This window comes from Ischnura elegans, chromosome 7 (genome assembly GCF_921293095.1).
Source record: "Ischnura elegans chromosome 7, ioIscEleg1.1, whole genome shotgun sequence".
In the NCBI taxonomy this organism is placed as follows: domain Eukaryota; kingdom Metazoa; phylum Arthropoda; class Insecta; order Odonata; family Coenagrionidae; genus Ischnura; species Ischnura elegans.
Window position 1 is genome coordinate 90,411,911 of NC_060252.1, and position 21,254 is coordinate 90,433,164.

General features: G+C 38.9%; 1 protein-coding gene across 1 annotated transcript in view; it reads left to right on the forward strand.

Moving 5' to 3' along the window:
* LOC124162026 (serine/threonine-protein kinase MARK2-like) overlaps nt 1-21,254 on the forward strand; it is a 102,911-nt gene that overhangs the window by 37,610 nt on the left and 44,047 nt on the right. The window contains exon 2 of the mRNA XM_046538353.1: nt 358-428. Within this exon, the coding sequence (XP_046394309.1) occupies nt 395-428 (34 nt within the window). The 5' untranslated portion in view covers nt 358-394. The remainder of the gene's footprint in view (nt 1-357; nt 429-21,254) is intronic.

The window sequence follows — 21,254 nt, forward strand, 5'->3', positions numbered from 1 at the left end:
AAATACGTGCAAATTCATGAAAAAGCAAAAATTGCCAACGGTTAGTAATTCCTATAGCAAATCCATTCAAGATTTGAGCATTGGAAAAAATAAAAACATGCAATAAGTCGATCTATCGAGTGTAGCCATTAATTTCATTGATTGCGACACCATTGCCATCCTTAACAGCACGAGGCAAGAATGACATTTGAAATTTATCTGTTTTGTAGTCTATTTCCTTAATCCTCTCCTAATCCACGTCTACCGTAGTACAGTTACGGACTTGCGCCGGCTTAGAAAACTGATTCTATTGTATAATAAGCGCATGTAGTCACTATGCCATTTGAGTAATCTCTCCTCTCCACTTTCACTTTCCAGGTGACATCTGAGGGGGAGTTCATAGGAGGAGGAAGACATGATTAAGGTGGACGAGAGCGACCCTCTGGGAGGTGAGTACCGTAAAGCTACGTTGGAGCATGATGAGAACATGACCACTTTACACCTTCCTGACACAGAGCTGCTTCTGGGATGAAGAAACTTTCCGATTTCTCATTTTGAGAACTTGAATATTTTGCACTCAATGATTATAATCGTGGCAGCTAAATATTTCGCCATTAAACGTTACACCACACAAAATAAGTAGTTTAGAGTTTTAAATAGAGCTGAAAATTTATACATTTTTGATGTTGCTTAGAAGCAACATTGAGTTATAGTGAGTTATATTGGAGGCTTGACTGTTCGCACTTTCTAACTCGATAGCTAAGGGCTTCATGAAGTTCGGTTTTTTAATTCGTAATTACCGACAATGACGCCTTTTGGACCTCATTATATGAAAATATATATACCATTTAATCGGTAGAGGTTTTTAGAAGCGGAGACCATAATAAATTATCACAATTACTTTCGGTTCAGATCATATACATTTGAATTTAGTTGAGATACAGAATTTCCGTAAAAGCTAAAACAATTTACTTTATCGAATCGACAAAAATGCATAATGTCTATGGGTGCTGAGAGTCATTTTAGAACTTAGGGCTCATTAAACCCTGACATATACCCTGATATACCAAAATATTCGTTGTATCCCAAGTAAAAATTTTTATTGCCGTTGAGAAAATTGGCCGTCACAGTTACGGTTGGGTTGGTTAGGGTTGTTATGCGACATCTAAATGTCGATGTAGCGAAATGCCTTGAATGCATCGCGATCTCCGGAAGGTAAAGCATATGAAGTCATGAATTGTCCAGAGCATCCGGCAACAGGGAAAATTCGCGGCCAATCGGAACACTTGGCGCAAAGTTTTTAGTTTAAATTTGTTCGTTTTTGACCTAAGCATCAATTGTAATTTGGGTTCCTACTGGAATCAGATGTGTAGGGTTAAATTTTTTGACTCAAGTTTTCTCCCCCCTGAATATTGAGGCATGAGGACCTGATGAAGACAATCGTCGGGGAAAAGTGGATGGCAAGAATTGAAAAGGAAGACCTCGAACAAATTATTTGTAGTAGGTGGGGAAGGATATGGAAGAAAAGAAATACAAAGTGGTGAAAAAATTGGCTTTTAGTAAAAGTGAGTAAAGAGCTGTGTGAAATCAATATCAGGATTGTTCACCAGCGATTATTGTGAAGAAACGTACTCACGGATAAAACCCGAAAATGGAGATGTACGGGAGATGACGAGATTTCCGCGCTAAGGTGCGGATAGTGTAGGCATCCCCAGGCGATGATTCAATGCCGCCGAGGACACTGAGTGGGGTGGGGTGGGAGGCGCGGTTTGGGGAGGCGGGCCAAGAACGAGGAAAAGTCACGCCTTCGGAATTCCCCGGAAAAAATATATAACAACCTCGTTCAAGGATTCTTCGCAGATTACGGCATACGTAAAAAATAAGATTGCGGATTTTTTTGGAAACATTTTATTCCCTTTCGTAATGTCAATGGGGTGTTTGCATAAAAATTTTTTGCGCTTAAATATTTCTTCATTGTATAGAGGAAAGGAATTAGATGAAGAAAACATAGGTTTCAATGCAGTAAAATGGAGAAATATATTATTAAATGAATAATAAAATCGCTAAAATTCCAAGGAAATCAGCGGGAGAAGATACGGTTGGTGACGTCACTTGCCCGTAGTTACCGGTATAAGGCCTCATTGCGACTGGGAAAATTGTCGAAAACATGGTATTAGAGGTAATTTTTGATAATGGAAATACAAATAATCTACCAAAAGTAGATGTATTTATGATGGCGGAGTATTTGAAGGGAAATTACTGCTTCAGCATTCCGGAAGTTAGAGGAACGAAGGCACTTCGGTAAGTTACCTGATGATTTCATCTCCATAGTACAATGAAAGGTATGGGAAGCTGCCTTTTTATAGTCACCCTATAAGGCAATAGATCAGTTCCTTCAATGTGTGTGCCAGGATTGGCACAGTTCTGTTAAAAATTTTACATGCATGGCCACATGATATGCAAAATTGATCCGCGAGCCTTTCAAAAGAATCATTTACCTTGATTTTCATGAGAGTAAATACAATGTCTCTCTGGCCAAGTTTAGTGTATTTCATTATCAAAGACATTGCATGAGGAAACCACTCATCTGGCACGCAAACATACATTTTGGATTTCCTATTTACACAAGAGAGAATTGCATCAGGGTCCTGAAATTCATGAGCAGACTCATTACTCTCAGATGAGCATGGCTCATATTCACTCCCACTGCCATTTTCCACACCCTCAGTTGTTGTGACAGACTCCAGTTCCTCTTCATCCACAGCCCCACCTATTCTCTTCAGTGGAGATGTCGACTTATCTCTCTGTAACTTGATGGGTGATGTGGTAATGTTAAGTACTTCCTTTTTTATCATATTGCAATTAATATCCTAACTCCTGTGAGAAACAGAAGTTTGGACACTTGCACCACTAAATGTCTTAGTAAGAGTCAATGGCTCATAGTTGGATGCAGCATTTCCACCCTCATTAGCTTCAGAGCAGTCTAGTTCTATGTCCACTGACTCCTCATCCAAATCATGACTGGTTATATGGGGAGGGATATGTTTATCAACCTAAAAGAAAAGCATATATTTTATTAGTTGTATAATTCAGGCAATAATATGCAAGTAACTGACATACATTTAACGAGACCCTTATCTCCATAGTACCAAGTTGATTTTTTTTATTTGAGTACCTGAGCAGCACCAAACTCTTCACTTCAAATTTTCAATAATCACTTGAGCTTATATGAAAATATTCAAACTCCTACTGGGCATATAAGTATAGAATTAAATATATGATTAACAACATTTTATTTCACTTTCAAGCTTATTATTTTTCCCATTTTATTTCAGATATGATGGGGTTAGAATTCAAGTATAGCCAATAGTTAGAAGCCAAGAGTATGGATGCCACATTTTAATATGAAATATTTTTCAGAAATATTAACTGTTCTGTTGTTATTAGGCTTCAATGTTGCACAGGGGTGGATCCAGGATTTTGTTCAGGGGGGGGGGGGGCACAAGGATACCTCGTCATACAAAACGAACGAAATGATAATGGGACCGTATTAAAATTCTAGCACATTTTTAAGGGTCTGGGGGGGCACGTGCCCCCGTGCCCCCCCCCCCCTGGATCCGCCTATGATGTGGCAGCATATCATATATTAGTCAATCTGTACCTGTAGAACACATTTATGTCTCTGTAACTGTTTCTATTTAGTGATTATCATTTATTTTATTCATTAATTAAAATATTAATTTATTTAAAGGGCAATTATAAACAATGCAGTCTACACTTAAAGTAGGTACCTATAAAGAGTTCCCATAATAAGACTGTAATATTAATCAATTCACATTGAGGCTACAAATATCTTTAGAACCAGCCTAGGGAGGCCGCATATGGATAACTCACACTCAGTGCATCTTCTATTAATCTCTGCTGAGTCCTCTTCATGGGTAAATTTCGGGTGGTTGACGCAAATGCTCTCTGCCGATCTTCCTGGCAGCCAAATACGTGGGGAAAAGCACATTTTTTCAATAGCTTGTGCCCTCCTACCATTTTGCACCTCATGAAATTTCCCATGTCGTCCTCCATCTATAAAAAAAAGTATTAGGTATATATTTTTAACTGTACATACCAAAATCATAGCTCAAACTGTTTACTTCTGATCTACTAGATGCTTCTTCCAAGGTTTTCTTCGTCAACAATTTTCATCCTTTGAATTGCAGTTTTTTGGAAGTATCTATTTTCCATTTCATTACGTTGGCTATTTTGTACGATTAATGGATTCATTCAGCAGATGTTAAAGGCTCTTCATCATGAATAATTTACGTGTCATACACATACGTTAGTATCTATTCAATAAGCGTCAGTAATAAATATTAAAATACCTTAAAATGGTCCTCGCAGCAATAAAGGGTTGATTTCAGAGAGACATTGAAGTCCCTTGTTGCAGGTCTAAACCATTTCTTCCTCCGTTTCTCTTCCTTTGGAACCGCGAAAAACACTTTGCTAGGGTTCCTGCTGCTTGTATGTGTACACTCTGGTACAAAACACCATTTATATGCCGAAATTGCGCACAGTTTATCTCTGACTTTCGTTCAAGAGAGCGCGTAACCATTAACTACAGCATTACCGTACGGCGAGTACTCGGAGTTACGGGCACGTGACGTCACAGGCGGCCATGTTCTTTTTCTTGTTTTCGCGGACGTTCAAACCGGGTAATTTTTAACGCAGCCAGAAATGGCCAAAATTACCCTAAATTTAAGTTTAAATAGCATTTCCGTATCTAGGATGAAGTGAAGTTTCCACATATATCGCTAAAAAAATCCATGCAAACACCCCATTACGAGAGTGTTGAAGGATTCGAAATTGTGTAATAAAAATGCATAGCTCTGGATAATCGACAAAGCTTACGTGCAAGGCTTATCACGTCACACAAATAAATGATGTCACGTACAGATTACCCCGAACGCAAATGTTATTGAAATTCCTATGAAAATAAAACAACTGCGTACAAGAATACCTCTCAGATTGAGGAATACTGAAAAAAAGTTAGCTTAAATTTTGTAACAATTTATTTTACGTAGTCTGTAAAAAGTGTATTTGAGGATTTAAACGACGTCTACAACAGCGGGTCTAATTCGAAACTACCGGAAAAGCTTCCTAGGTCAAAGATGCAGGAAACAAATTGAGGGAAAAGCATTTACTTCCTTAGAACACATCACGGGATCTCACACATTGTTACTTATCGTTGCATTTCAACAACCGAATTCTTTTAATTCATTGCAATATCGGGTCTGAGTGAACAACATCTTTACCGTCTCTACAATTTGGTGGTGAGGATTTGGCGCGAATAAACCTTTTATAAGTGCGAAAAGGGAACTGATATGCTCCTGACAAACGCCAATGCTGTGGGAGCTCACTCCGTCACGGAATCCTCCACTTCGCCAAAAAATCCCGCCCGCTCCCTCCCCTTTAGTAGTCCCGATGGATAACGGGCGAGCCCTCCCCCCTTCCTTCACTCCACGCAAAGTGAGTCATCGCGGAAGACGCCACTCAACCTTCTCCCCCACCTGCCACACCTCTCCCCGTCACAAGATGCTACTCGTTTACCGAGAAGGCATCTGCATCTATCTCTCCAAATAATACCCTGCAAGCACTCACCGGTCACCTAAAAGGTGGTGGCTGAAAATTTGAAATTTTCAATTTTAAGATATTTATTCTGCTGTTTTCCATGGAATTTAAATAAAAAATAAACCATCACTCTTCTAGACCGTTCAAATTTTTAAATTATTTTTATTAAAATTTCCAGTGTATATAGATGTACATTTCCACTAAGGATCTAACTTAACAAGGCAAAAGAATTTGGTGATGAAAATAGGGTGGTTTCCTATTATTTTTTTATTGCCTAAATCGAAAGATTATTGCTCCTGGAGTACGTATTTCACGCTTTTAGATTTTTAAATTACGATATCTGTTTTTCGCGATTAAATGAAAAGTGAAAATTTTCAAGCGCGCGAAAACGCGACGACTAAGTATGACTGCTGGGAAAAGCCCGTGTGACGTATTTCCAGCTGCCGCCGTGTAAGGCCACCATCGTGCGAGGCTATGAGCGCCGCCACAATGCAGGTTCGAAGCAGTTAGCAGAGTACCCACCCAGCTAGCAGATATCGCTTGGCTTAAATAATGATTATTAATACCCTATCAAACGAAGGAAACTTTCCGACCTTGGGCAATTTTAATAGGTGATTATTAAGACATGTTTCCCAGAGCTCTGTGCCTCATGCATGGATTGGTAATCTCAGACGATGTAAAACTCCTGACAACTCGTATAGCATCCAGGTTCGGGGAGTCACGTCACGCGGAATGGCATCGCATGGGCGCCAATCTGGCCATTTTCAAATGAGGATAAAATTGACCATTGCCATTCGTCTAAACCGGTATTTCTAAAACCAAATAATTTGTATATTATGAATACAGTAATGATGAGTAACGAATCGCAATCAATGCCTGTCGCTTTCTATGATGAAGGAAACTACCCTATTGGCCATTCGATAAAAGTAGACTGTTACCGCCAAATGAACAGCTTCAATGAAAGCGCTTAAGCGAGCGCAGCAAGCAAGATGGCACAGAAGCTTTGTTTATCCCCTTGTCTACGGTGCAATTAATGGAGGCCTAGGGAGTTGTTTGTAAGTGCGCGGAGCATTGAGAAAAGAGCATGGGGAAAGAGTAAGAAAAAGGATAGAAGGGAAGGAAAATGGAGATCGAAAAAGAAGAAACAGAGTCTTAATCGCAGGTATAGAATGAACCACGATGGAATACTGAAGTTTTGTAGCATTATAAAATCTGATACGCTTCTATAATTTTGAAGCTTCACCACTACAGGGTTATCATGAAAGATTGATGCAGTTTTGAACATGGTTTGAATGAAAACAGAATTACTTACAGTTTATATTTGTTTATTTTTAGAATTGGCGGGATCAAACAGTGTTTTTACATGATTAATAAACTTCAAATTGTGCACCCTTGTCTTTGCCGCTCGATAAAAGAAAAATCCGATGCTGACATTGGTCTACTCCTTACAAAAGGTGCCAAGGGTACCGCGGCTTAACGTCCCATCCGACGGACGGAGTTCTGCACTCGAGGTGCCCATGTCAAGGCACTGAAGCAGGGATCGGTCAGCCTCTGGGAAATCTCTGCCAGCCTATCCCTACTATCTTCCCATGAATTACTGAAACCGTACCATTCATTTTTGATGACCCTGTGTTTAAGATGACGCATTACACCCGCTCAGTCAACACTCACCAATGGATAAGACTAATACAAAAGATATCTACGTCGCGCCTGTGACTCGGATAGTACCCCTCTCTTCCAAAACTCACTTTGTCACCTTGAAAAAAATTTAGGTTAGGTATAGAAGATTCGAATATACATTACCTTTATCCTAAGTTTGATTATTATGAATCAGTATGCACTCATACTTAAAATGCTTTAAGTGCAAGATGGCTAAATGCAAGATAGCTAAATGCCTAAAAACATTCTATACACTCATTGACCAATGATTTCCAGAACGAAACGTAATATTAAAGCGGAACGAATTTAGAGCAACCTTATGTAACAGGCATAAAAGAAAATCACGTTAATACTATTATGGCCTCATGGAAAAATGACATTTCACTCAAATTTTCCTTCCCTTAACTGAAAAATGTTACCACCAAATAAATAGCGTCAATAGAAGCGATTAAGCACATGCAACGATCTATGCGGTATGAAAGCATTTGATGATACATAAATAAAGGCAAAATACGATCGGTCGTGCGGTGGTAATGTCTCAATAGAGACCAAGGAAAGGGGCGCCCGCACTGAAATAGTTCGCCAAGCGACAAAAGATGGCTCCGCTTCGTTTCCCCCTCCCCTCCCTTTCTCCCTCCCTCACACGTTTTCGCAAAGAAGCGGAAAGCCGTCTTGAATCTTTGCCACGCACACACACATGACCACACAGCATCTTCCAACTTGGGCGAAAGTGCCTGAGACATTTGATTCCAAGCTGGAATGAATTTGCGCGATCCCTCTACATTTGCAGCATCATCAATTCGTTCTCCGAAGGCCAACCACCCCACTCAAAAAGTAAGGAATTATGGCTCACAGGAAAATTTCTGAATCAATGGAAATCAAATCAAATACATATTTATAGTAGTGGTATAATTATTAGCCTCACATTATTTCCCATTGACTTGAGACATTTTTTTATTTCGCGAAAAATTGTGGGATTCATCAACCATAATGTTGAAAATATTTCAAACTTGTATTACCACGAATAATTACCCTTTCTGCTACATACGACAAAGTGTTTAATCAGTATTTGAATAAAAAAGAGAAGATACTGATTTAATAAAAACATCTCATCCAGAGGACTGATAAAAAATACTCAACAACAGGCTGCCCATACATTATTCTTTGGATTGAGTATTTGAAAATCCGAATTTTAACATGCACCTAACGGCGATACCTTTATAGCCAAACAAAAAATGTTGATCAGAGCTAGATTTTACACAAATGTCGTTTAGACAAAATATAATGTTCGTTTCACCCTAAGATTTAACATGTGGACAAAATAAAAGTTACGTTCGTTACCATGCTTCTTTCCGAACTGCGCGCTGAAAAGACTAATAGCAATAGATTATTAAAAACGACACTATGATCGGTTAAAATAATTTTTAGCTGTGTTAATTAAAAAAAACTAAATTATCCGCATTCTCAGTGACCTAATTTGACTCTTTCAAATTAATAAATGTCGTCCACGATGGAAAATCATTTTTATTTGTGAAAACTTTATTTGCTTGTAAAACGTGCTGTTGCGAGCATATCTCCTTAAACAATCTCGACAAGAAAAGAATGCAGGATAGTCTATTAGACTCTCGGATGTGGCAAAGGGCGCTGAGTAATTTGTCTCTTTCAACTCACAGCATATCTTCCATGATGGCAAATCATTTTTATTTGTGAAAAAATTATTTGCTTGAAATCACGTAGTTGCGAACATGTCTCCTCAAACAGTCTCTAGAGGAAAAGACGGCAAGCTAGACTCTCGGATGTGGCTGAGGGCGACTTGGAGAGAGGAGTGGATATGCAGACAGCAGCAATAGATGCGACTGGGAAGGTGCCAGCCGTCTCCTCCCCAACAATCCTCCCCTCTTTAAGCCAAAGAGTAAAAAGAAGATTAAAAAACACGAGGGAAGAATTCAAAAGGTCCGCGGGCCGATAAAATAACCCTCTCGGCCAAGGGCGGATGCAGAGGGCGAATATTTAGCGGGGAAAAGAAACGTATGGTGGACAATTTGGAAAAGAGAAACTTAGGAATAACGGAAGCAGCAGCATGATACTTTGTATTTTCCACTCTGTCCACTGCGTCACATGTCGTTTTTAGGCCATCAACCTGTCGTTTGGATGGCAGAAACACGCCATCCTTCACGTGTATTTTTCCTCTTCATTTCGGCATAATTCTTACATCTCACTTTATTCTTTATCTGTCTCACACATTGTAGATGTGAACTAGCATTATAGTCGTCTTTCTTTTAGCTTGTACCTCAATTCTTCTTCAGAAACCCCTCACGACTCAGGGTGTGCCTCATAACCTCTACTTGTCTCTGGGCTTAGGATATCCCAAGGCTGCGTTTTTCGTTTATTCTTTGCAGAACCTCTTCATTAGCCACCTTCTAAGCCCATACGATTCCTAGTATACTGCTGCACCACCACTACTGAAATGAGCTGAATTTTTCTCCTCTAACTCGAGTGCTCATGTCTAGTAAGAGCAGGGAATTTCACTTTATAGGTATATTATAATGAGCCTCTTTCATCTCAGTAAGCTGTTGTATCAGGGTTTAAATAACTTAATTTTAATTCCTCAATACGCAGAAGACGAATAAGACAATGGAAATAAATATAAAACATAAAATGTAATGCTTTCATTCTTAAATTACTGTTTGGAAAGGCCTAAGATAAAATAGAAAGTGATAAATTAGCAAGTAAAAGTGATATCATTCATATTTCGCCCTTTATTCCACGAAGTTAATGCGGAGAAACTATCACGATCACTACATGCAACATAATTTCCTTCGGAATCTGCATAATCATAAAAGTTTAGACAATTATCAAAATGATCACAACTCAACCAGCCAACGTTCTTAAAATCATAACGCCAAAACCTAGTATGTGGTAAAAATTTCCGAGTGAATTTCAATGCCGACAACGTTGGATGCGAGGACTTCTAAAAAATAGAAGATTTAAAATGTGATAGGGCCAAATAAAATTTAACTGACTTATATGGAACATGCTGTTGCTTGGAGATTAATAGATTAGTTTAAATTTAAATTGTTGATTAAGTGTCAGCAGTAACTTATTCTTGTTTTATTCCACTGAATCACGAAAAAAATCCCTACGGGAGAAGAATGCCAAAGCATGACTGGTAAAAGCATTAGGAACGAATTTGGGAGATCGTATTTCGAGTTAGCGTCAAGGAGATTGATTTTCCCTCTACCAAATTACCTCTACCTCAGACTGCGGACATTTTTCCAACGTCAACTTTGGGTCATTGTCATATTGGCTTGCAGTATAAGCATTCTCCTCTTTTCTCTGTAACCTAACTGACACCTTCGGCTCATTTTCATCGCGAAATTGAAGGAAGCGGACGGAAGGTTTGCCCACTGGCTGGAAGGCAGCTACATTAAAACGCAGTCCAAAAGGAGAAGGATAGGGATCCATTAGCTTTCTAAGCGAATGGCTCATCCTCGTGTTTGTAAATTCCTTCGAGTGTTTGTACACGCTTGCGTCTTCCGCGTTCGATTAGGAGAAGCGAATTCACGAGGCCTAGCCCCACACTGTCTGAAATTGTGCCTACTCACAGCACGCAGATTTGGAAATTAAAAAATCCAAGTTTTAAACTCAAAAGTCAATAAGTTTGGGTTCTAAAAGGCATATAAACAGGCCACATTTCATTACAGTTTAAAGGTGTATTTATTATCTTTATATGATACATAGGTGAACGCTGTAGCTAAGTAACAGAATTAAGCTCATTCACCCAACGATGGGCACACTCAAATTTCGCAAATTCTCCCAAATTAGGTATCCTGAATCTGTTATTGATTGCTGTAAAATCCTAAAAATTGCTACTTTTTCATGCTCACAAAGATAATTAAGAGGCGGATCATAGAAAATATTAGCAATACATAATTCCTACGGAACACTTGGCGCGAAATTCAAGTAATATAATATGCTTTCCGCTGATTAGATTAGATAGAAATAAAACAAATACCTTTGGGATTGTCGGGGAAAGACAAGCTATGACGCCATATACTATGTGTAGGTATGGCTTTTTTTTCAAATTACCTGAAATGAGCATCTCTTCTTATGATTGCAAATACTTATATAGGCATCGGGTACACGGAAAATCAACTATATTAGCATGAAAATTACACCAAAGGATGAAGTTCGCCATGAAAAAATATTTGACTTAGCTGGGATTCGAACTCGGACCTACCCACTACCGGACTGGTGTGTTTGCCAATAACACCACCAAGCAATTTTCTCAGAACGAACTTCGCGATGGATTTTATCGAACAAGTAATTTGCTCATAAATAAAATACAAAAACTTAATCACTATACAACCACTCGGGAAAATTAATTGTAGGTATTATAGGGTAATTTATTAAGACCAAAAAATATATACATCATAAAAACTCGGTGGGTGGAAAGAAAAGATAAGTTACAACGAAAAATTTAATGTTCTTCCTTCATTCACTATCTCATAAGTTTAAAGTAGAAAAAGAGGAAGTTTTCACCCTTTTTTCATGAGTCGGTGACGCCATCTGATTTACACGTCGGTAAAAATCCTAGGGAGGACCACCTACGGGTGAACGATGTGCAGACAGAGAAGAACCACGCGAAGTCGGTGCCAGGAGGAGAGGAGTACTTGAAAAGCGGTGATCCGTTCGGTGGGAATATGTGACGACAAAAAATCAAACTATCCATAATTCCTTAATCTTAAGATCATTCTTATAAGAAGGACAACTTCACCCTAACACCTGATGCTTAAGTTTCTGTTAGTCACCAATACCCAAGCACCGAGATGAAATGCATGCATATTCGACGTCAATTTACCTATTACGTAGGTAATGAATTTAGGGCCACATATCTTGCTTTGAACGGTAAAAGCAGAGGCACTTGCTACAATCGGTAGACGGTAATTTTTAGGCAGAAATTACTGGATATCCTGTATAACCTCGTCGAAAATTGAACAAGGCGCTATGCTATGCAACATGCGTTATTGATCAAATATAATGTGAATCAAATATTTGATTCATACATAAATGGCTTGTAATTTTTTCATCAGTCCTGCGGTAAAAAACAATGTGCCGCAGATTATGATGCAGTTCTTGGAGATTGGTGAGGGAGTTGGAATAAAGGAAAGTTTCAGCATTAAGAAAAAGATTAAGGTCTCTTAATTTTTCATCACGGCTAGCTCGAGAAGTAGGTGATGGATGGAAAATAGAAAAATAAGGGTTTCAATTTCTTACAATCGATATTATTCACGGAAATCGAAAAAATCGACAAACGAGTCCATTATCTTCGTAAAATGCAAAATGTAATGCATTTCATTTTTTTGTATTTTTACTCCACCATCCATTTTTTTATAATCAAAGAGATTCCTTCCAAGGTCTCAGAGGGAAAAAAGGCCGAAATATAGCCAAGCGACAGCCCTGCCGCCAATCGGCGCAGATGCGCACCACAAAGCACCACGCGACGACGCGTAAACATCCCGTTAGGCTCAGATGGTCACTCGTAATTCTCCGCGGATATTCAGGAGCTTTTCAGCCGACATAACGAACTCTGCGACGCAGTTGACTCTAATTTAAGACTATGAGACGGTATTTCCATCTTCAGGGAGGATGGGACGAATTGGCTGTTTTCTAACTCTTCAATGTGATATTTTAGGGAGTAAGCTCATATTGGGGAATTTAAAGAGACTAGGAGGATCGGAAAAGCTAAAGAGAAAATACTAGAAGTCTAGGGGTGGGTGCGAATGCTGGATATTAAATGAACTTCAACTATCTAGGCAGTGTGTCAGAGGATAACGGATACAGTAGTAAGGACTTCAGGAAGGGAATTGCACTAGCAAAGGAGGCGTTCATGAACAGGAAGGAGCTTCTGAGAGGTTCGCTATGTAAGATTTTAAAGAAAAGGTTAGTGAAGAGTCTGATCTGGATTGTAGCGCTTTACGATACAGAAACGTGGACACTTAGGAAGGAGGACGAGAAAAGACTGGAGGCACTCGAGATGTGGGTGTGGCGAAGAATAGAGAAGGTGTAGTGGACGGAGAGGAGGAGGAACGACGAAGTGCTGTACATGGTGGGTGAGGAGAAGCAGCTTTTAGATGAGATACGGAGGAGACAGAAGGTATGGATGGAGAGATTACTTAGCGGGAAGGGGATGTTGAAAACAGTGTTAGAGGGTAGAATTTTAGGTAAACGAGGGAGAGGAAGGAAAAGAATAGGATTTTTAGATAGAATGAAAGGGAGTAGGTCTCACAGTGAATTGATGAAAGCAGTGCTGGAAGGAAAGGGAGGCTCCCAGATCACTTCTTTAGTACTCCATGGAAACCTACCTTAATCGGTAGAATTCTTTAATAATATAGGGCGAGAAACAAGGATTAACAGGGAACGCCTTCATTGTGCAACAACTTCACCCTAACATCTTTTGCTTAAGTTTACGGTGGTCACCAATACCCATGAAATGAGATGAACGTGGGTAAATGTATATTCGACGTCGATTTATCAATAATGTACTGTATTTGGGGTCCTTTATGAGGACTATGTCGAATGAAGAGAGTGCATTTTGGAGCGCCTTCCGCCAGAGATAGTGGGTGGATAGGTTATGTTGTGAGACAGCAAATACTCGAGGAATATCATTGCTATTAAAGTATTCTACGGATTAAGGTAGGTTTCCATGGGCTATTTAAGAAGTATTCTATCATAGACTTCCCTCCAATTCAAAATAAGACCTGTTCCCTTTCATTATATCTGAAAATCCTATTCTCTTCCTTCATCTCCCTCGTTTACCCAACATTTTACCCTCAAACACTGTTTTCAATATCCCCTCCCCGCTAAGTACTCCCTCCATCCATACTATCTGTCTCCTCCGAATCTCATCTGGAATTATGGAATTTAATGGGGGTAAAAAATTGAAGATAAAGTCCATCGAGGGAGACCTTTGGGACAGATAAAGGGGGATGTAAAGAAAAAGGACGCCAGGAAAAATTATCTAGCTTGGAAAAGAGAATAAAGGCTGCAGAATACCAATCGTAGGATTATAGTATCATGCATGCGAAGACGGCCAAATAATATTTAAAACTATAGAAGAAATGCTAAATCGCTCTACCAATACGTTTTTAACAACATTTTATAAAGATGCTTAGCGAAAATATGATGTATGCCTTTTCACTATAGAGAAAATTCCATCCTACTATGAAGAATACGACTGTCCTCTCACCGTGCTCTCCAGATAAAACGAAGAAACGTATCGTCTTCGTCGAATAGCTATCGTCTTGCACTAAACATGTAATCTGCATCAATTTATCATTCGAGGGGTAGAAAGCATTTTTGAACTTTTATCAGGTTCACCACCGCATCGAAAATTTCAGGCAGCAAAGAAATGAGATAAAGGAGGGTTTAGGTTGGGATAAAACAGGGAAATGAAAGGCGACACATTATGAAGTCGAATGCGGAGTAGTATGAGTGACCAGGGTGAGGAAAGTAGCCGAAGGGGCAAAGGTTTTGGGATGGAAATGAATGGATGGAGAAAATTATATGGTTATTATATAAAATATTTAATATGAGTTGGCAACTGCGTTGCAAAATGAAAGAGTTCCCTGTGTATCACACCAAAGAGGATATTATTATAACAAATTTTTATTTATTATGTTATACTGTACATTTTTTATATTGCTTTTATATAATTATAACAAATTACCAATCTGCATCAAATGTCTCTCGCCTGCATCTAAAAATGCTGTACCTTGACTATGCAGTGAGTATATGGGATCAAGAGTATAAACACTTAATCCGTGAACTAAATAAAATACAAAGGAAAGCGGTTAGATTCGCTAAAAACAGCCAAGTGCATACAGATAGCTTTACACACATCTTAACGAATCAGGCTGGAAGCCACTATAGACTTGGAGGCCTCGCACTAGGCAAAAAATTAATGAAGAGATTGTAAAAAAAAATACGTATTTATTCTGTCATTGTTAACAAAATGGCATATGAAATGGTCCTTACTTGTGTACATATATATGTTCGGAATATTTCAGTTATTGTGCAACAACACCAGCAATGGCAGGTAATTATTCACGGAAGGCAGTCACGATACAGGTGCTTGCACCTTTGAGGCTGCCTAAAACTCCGAGTTATTCCGAGTATTTGTACTTAAATAATGTAAACAGTGATGGAGTAAATATGCATTATAATTATTATAGGATAACTTCCAAACTTGCTTTAGACAAAGTAGCGCCTGAAACGATTTCCTATATTGGCAGCGTCATTCATCGTGCAGCGCGGCCAACAGATCTCTGAGTTGCTGACACAATCGGGAGGGAAGCCACATCCGACCCATTCCCCACCCCTTCCTGCCTAAAATATAAACCACCTTCCTTCCCGAACCACCCTCGTCTCGAGGCGAACCTTGGTTCACATTCGAATAAAAATTTCTCCGTCCTTATGAATACAGGCTATCAGCGATAAAATGGGTCGGTGGAGCGATAATTTGGGCGCCTTGCTTTTCTAGGCCTAGGTCACCCGGCACCACTGGCCCACTGTTTGTTCCCCTCTGTCAGACACCCAAATTTCCGTCCGGTGACAAAATGTGCAAGTCTATGGGATACATGTGGTACGCGGACACTGAGGCAGTAGGGCTAGGAAAGAATGGAGGCATCGCATGTGTGGGTGTTAAAACCTCAGAGTAAGGATTGGGGTAGAGGGCGCTTTCAGGCTGCGCAGTAGCAGATTCTGTGGTCAACATGGTTACCATGTGATCGTGGGAAGAAGTGCGGGAATCCTTGTTCTTCTTGTGGGAAGAAGTGCGGGAAGTGTGGGATGTAAGTGCGGGATCTTGACTACATGCGAAGTAGCCAAAGCGTACTCTCCCCCATCCTTACTCTGAGGTTAAAACCTTTTTATAATTAAGTACAGTTATTAACTGTTGTCAAGAAGTGTTGAAAAAAGGGATTTCGGGAAAGGAAGAGGGAAAGTTACTTGAAGAAGTGAAACAAAAAACTCTAATTTGAAAAAAATAAAGAGGTTTTTGGGAAAAAATCGTCTGAAATGACAGTGTGGAGGGAAATGAAGAAGGTGAAAAGGACTGCGAGAAAAGGGGAACGACGAAACGCCAGGATGTAAACTCCGTAAAAACAATTAACCAACCTTAAGTAATCACAATTTTCACCAAAATTTCGTATTTTTGACCTATTAGGTCAGGTCCTACATGGGCTTTTTTGGAGTCGCCCTTATGCGCAATTATTATTTAACCATAATGTTAGCTTTTCAGCCTATTAAGTTTCCGATACTAAAAGGCTTTTCGTGATTCCATACCCTTTACCGTGGTAGGCGAGGAGAGGAAACTTTTAGATTAATATACGAAGGGTACAGAGGTTTTGGATGCAGCGAGTAATTAGCGGGAAGAGAAGGTAAAAATTTGGGTCAGAGGGAAGAATTAAAGGTACTATAAGAGGGAGGAGGAGGAGGAATAAAATAGGATTGAAAGATAAAAGAGAGACTGAAAAAGGCAGTCCAATAATATTGTTTCGCAGTCTCCGCATCGGTGATGATCAAGGTAACAACAATTTTTGAGCTAAAATAGGCCGGGGTGATTCGCAAAATGCTCTTTCTAAACCATCCTTAACCGGCAGAATACTTGAATGAATATGGTACCAGGAGACAACTATTGTGGAGTAAACAATTAATCGCACCTCCTACACACAATAAGTCCTTCATCTACCATATTCATGAAAATAGGAGGAAAAAAACAACTAGCGAATCCCGCAAAGATATGTATTTCGATTACCTTCGAGTCCATAAGCGATGAAATTTATTCCTAATCTACTCGTAGATCGTTACAAATATTACATGCATGACTATTCAGGAACTCGTGTTCATCTTTTATAAGTCAAGCTAATTGATTTGCTTACTTTATTTTCATTAACTGGAGCATTACCTAAAGATCTTACAAGATTTCGATAGATAAGCCCAAATGAAAATAATCAGCAAATGACATTCAGAATAGAACTCTAGTATTTAAGGCATTTTAATGATCATCAACAGGAAAGAATCCCCCGAGGTGGGATTTCTATTGATACCATGATCCTGGATAATATTTGCATGTTAAAATGACTCCGATCAATTTGATATTTTGTTCGGCGTCAGGGAGAAATTTCTACGAAGATTCTAATTGATTTCCTTTTACAGAATCTGAAATTTTAAATTACAGTCAGAAATGTAATTAAAATTCCGAAAACTAAAATTTTCTCATATTCTATGGCTACCTAAATTTTACAGCGTGCCTAATTTTTTCCAAAAACATCCATTACGCTCCAAAGTTTATATTATGCGCGGTTTTGAATTACTTTCTTACTTGTAAGTGTGGTTAGGGACAGTAACTATATGTATATCACTTTTTTCGCACGTTTTGGGTGTCATACATTTATGAACCATGCCCGTTAGTTTTGTCTCATGAGGCAAAATGGGAAAATGAAAGCGAGAAATGCAATGCAGGAGAACGTCGAAGGAAAATATGAAAAATAGATCAAGAACACAGGGTATCAGTTGTTAAGGATATGGCGAAAAATACTATAAAAATAGAAAAAAACTAAAGGAACTCGCATGCGATATGTTTAAACAAGAGGATGGAGTGAGCGAATCCAAATATTGCTGCAATAATAATAATATTATATGAAATATTTCAGAGCCCTAACCGAGAAAATATGACCATAATCTGAGAATGAGACATTTTCCGAACGTGTTCGACCGAGACAAATCGGGCGTGCTCTGTAAATACACGTGGCGCCATTACACCCGCGACCGACCTCCGATACAAATATATTTTCCGCTTGAAGTCGCCCCGGGCTGTAAAAGCACCTAATTTATTAATGATCTCGAACGTCACAACACCGATTCATTCTTGGAGCGCGGATGCTTCCAACCGCTCTAACACCATTTCGACCACCTTTACGGCGCCATCTTGTTGTGCCAAGAATTTTTCAACAAACAGCAGCGCCACCGGAAACATGCGCGTGGATTGGGGCCACGGCCCGACACGTGCTCTTGGGGAATGCACTCGATGTTCGGAAATGGAACGTCATATGAGCTACCCTCTATAGCTGAAGATGCCATCGTACGAAATCGAACCCATGAAATACTTCCGCTTCAATACTGCACAGTGGATTCTTGGGGTAGCCGCAAACTTGGGACAAATCTCTAAGAATATAACTCAACTGAGGAATAAATTACCTGGGGCTTTCTGCGATTATTTGTATCAAAAATCCATTACAACTGGGCAAGTGTGGTTAGTATTTGCACAATTATTACGTAAATAGATGCAACTTTTCACCTCCATTTACAGCCTTCTTGCATTATCCATATCCATTAAAATAATCCCCAGCAAATGTCCTCTTTCATCACCTCTCTCATCGCTGCTTAAACTGTGAACACACACGTTCCCATGCGACGAGGCTGACAGATATAAGTACAATTTTTAATCTACTCCCAGAATTACAGATAAATGCTAATATTTTTCGTATTTTCAGTATATATTTTAACTATTAGATAGCAAAGCAAAAAGTTATCCATTCAAATTATTTTTGTAACATTTCAACGTCCATAGATGATAGATATATACCTATCTACGGAATTCTTCGAATGTTAATTACCTCAGGTCATAAACATAATCATTGAAATATTCATTTTAGTGAAACTGATCTTAACTTTATACTCTCGAGGGGCGATGGATACTATGCATAATAAAGGTATCGTACCTAGCGTGGAAAGAGAGAAATGAAGGGCTGGAGTATGCCAATCATAGGACAGTAGTACAGTGTATGTAAGAGTATCGCATTAGTATGATGGCAGAAAAAGTACATCTATCTATAGTCTATGAATAATTCTGCTTGTTATAATGGAAGATATAAAAATCACTTTTGAACTTCTTTGAGCGATCAATCAAAAAGAAAATAGGCCTACAGAACTGTTGACACATGAAATAAATATGCAAAGATAAATATTTTTCTATAAAATAATCCAAAAATGCAATGAAAAGACACGCCAATCAAAGTATGGAACTGAAATGAAAAATACGAGAATCGTTATATGAAGACACCTACAGTCTTTCCGTGTCAAACCTTAATAGTTCCGCCTGTTTCATCTCACCTCCCCCACGGCCACGCTGTTATCTGGGTCAAAGCCACCCGAGGTCACCCCTCCTCCTTCCATCGGCCTCCGAAACCAAATATCGTAAACTATCACGAAGGACAATCAAAAAGGAGTAAATAGACATGGACCGTAGTGTTTGTGAGCCAAAAATCCCGATTCTCGAGTACCTCAAAACGTGGTAACTTCCTCCGAATATTCACCCTTATCCGTTAGATAAATTTACAACAATGAATTAGCGTTTTCAAAATGTATATCTGCTTTTTCAAAGATTATTAATTATTTTTTTACGATTGCAATGTTAAAAAAATTGCTTGCAGCATATTTATGAACCCTTTCTAACCCAGAGAAATTAAATTTCGTGACTTCTCATTTTTAAAATGTTCAAATTTTCTACTAATTCATAATTGTTGTGGCACCTATATATTTCGCCATCAAAGACCAGAGAAAAAGTAGTTTAAATCTTTCCTGAATAGGGCTAAAAATGTTCCCCTTTTTAATTTTACTTAGAAGCAATATTGGGTTATAATGGGTTAATGCGTAAACAAGTGCTTTTGTTTCCACAGATAATAATAAAAACATCATTTTATGTTATAGATATTTTCATAAACAATATCCAAAATTAATACAATAAACCCACTCTATAAGCATTTTCATCAGAGAAAGCATAGGTCTCAGTCAAGGGATAACATCTACGGGACCACATATGGTCAACATACGTCCGGTTTATGATTCATAAGGATAAGATATATAGAATCTCATCGTTCACAAAGCACATTTAATATTTTCTGGTGGCGGTGGGGGGAGGGGGTGGGCTGACCGCTCCTTATTTGAAGAGAAAGTAAAGAACACCAGTTACTTCTCTGGTAACGCAACGTAGTTTCCACATGGGACGAAAGAAAATGTTCACCTTTGCTTAATTAATCTTAGATTTATTAAATTGTTTAATTTGCGTAGATATCTATTAGTGCTAAGAAGAGTGGGTGAAAAGAAAAATCTTCTGAAAAAGTCTCCTACAAGTAGAAGACAGGACAACTTAGTTGGCCACATAGTTAGGGATAATGGTCTCATGGAAACATTCGCAGGAGAATGGGTGGAAGTATACTTCCTGGTGGCGGTGGGGGGAGGGGGTGGGCTGACCGCTCCTTGTTTGAAGAGAAAGTAAAGAACACCAGTTACTTCTCTGGTAACGCAACGTAGTTTCCACATGGGACGAAAGAAAATGTTCACCTTTGCTTAATTAATCTTAGATTTATTAAATTGTTTAATTAGCGTATATATCTATTAATGCTAAGAAGAGTGGGCGAAAAGAAAAATCTTCTAAAAAGTCTCCTACAAGTAGAAGACAGGACAACTTAGTTGGCCACATAGTTAGGGATAATGGTCTCATGGAAACATTCGCAGGAGAATAGGTGGAAGAGAAGGACAAGAGACGGACGCGCATGTGTTACATAGAACAGGTTACAAAGGATGTAAAAGAGAAAAAAAAGCGTCACTATGAAAAGGCTAGCAGATAGAACGAAGTAATGGAGGGATGCGTCAAACCAATCGCACGATACTTTGATTTATGATAATGACGATAAATTATCTAATCCCAGAAAATTTAACTATCATTCTTGAGAATTTTTGTGCGAACAAAATTGGTAAAAAAATAAGGCTTTGGCGAGGACCTTTCCGCTCACAATGCGTCGAGTAGGTGGGCATGAATCAGTGATCAACTTCCAACCACTTCCACTTCCACAACCACGTCTTTCGATTCCTTGTCACACGCGCACCAAACGATCGCCTCCACAATCAATCTCTCCGCCTTCGTTCGTTCGTCG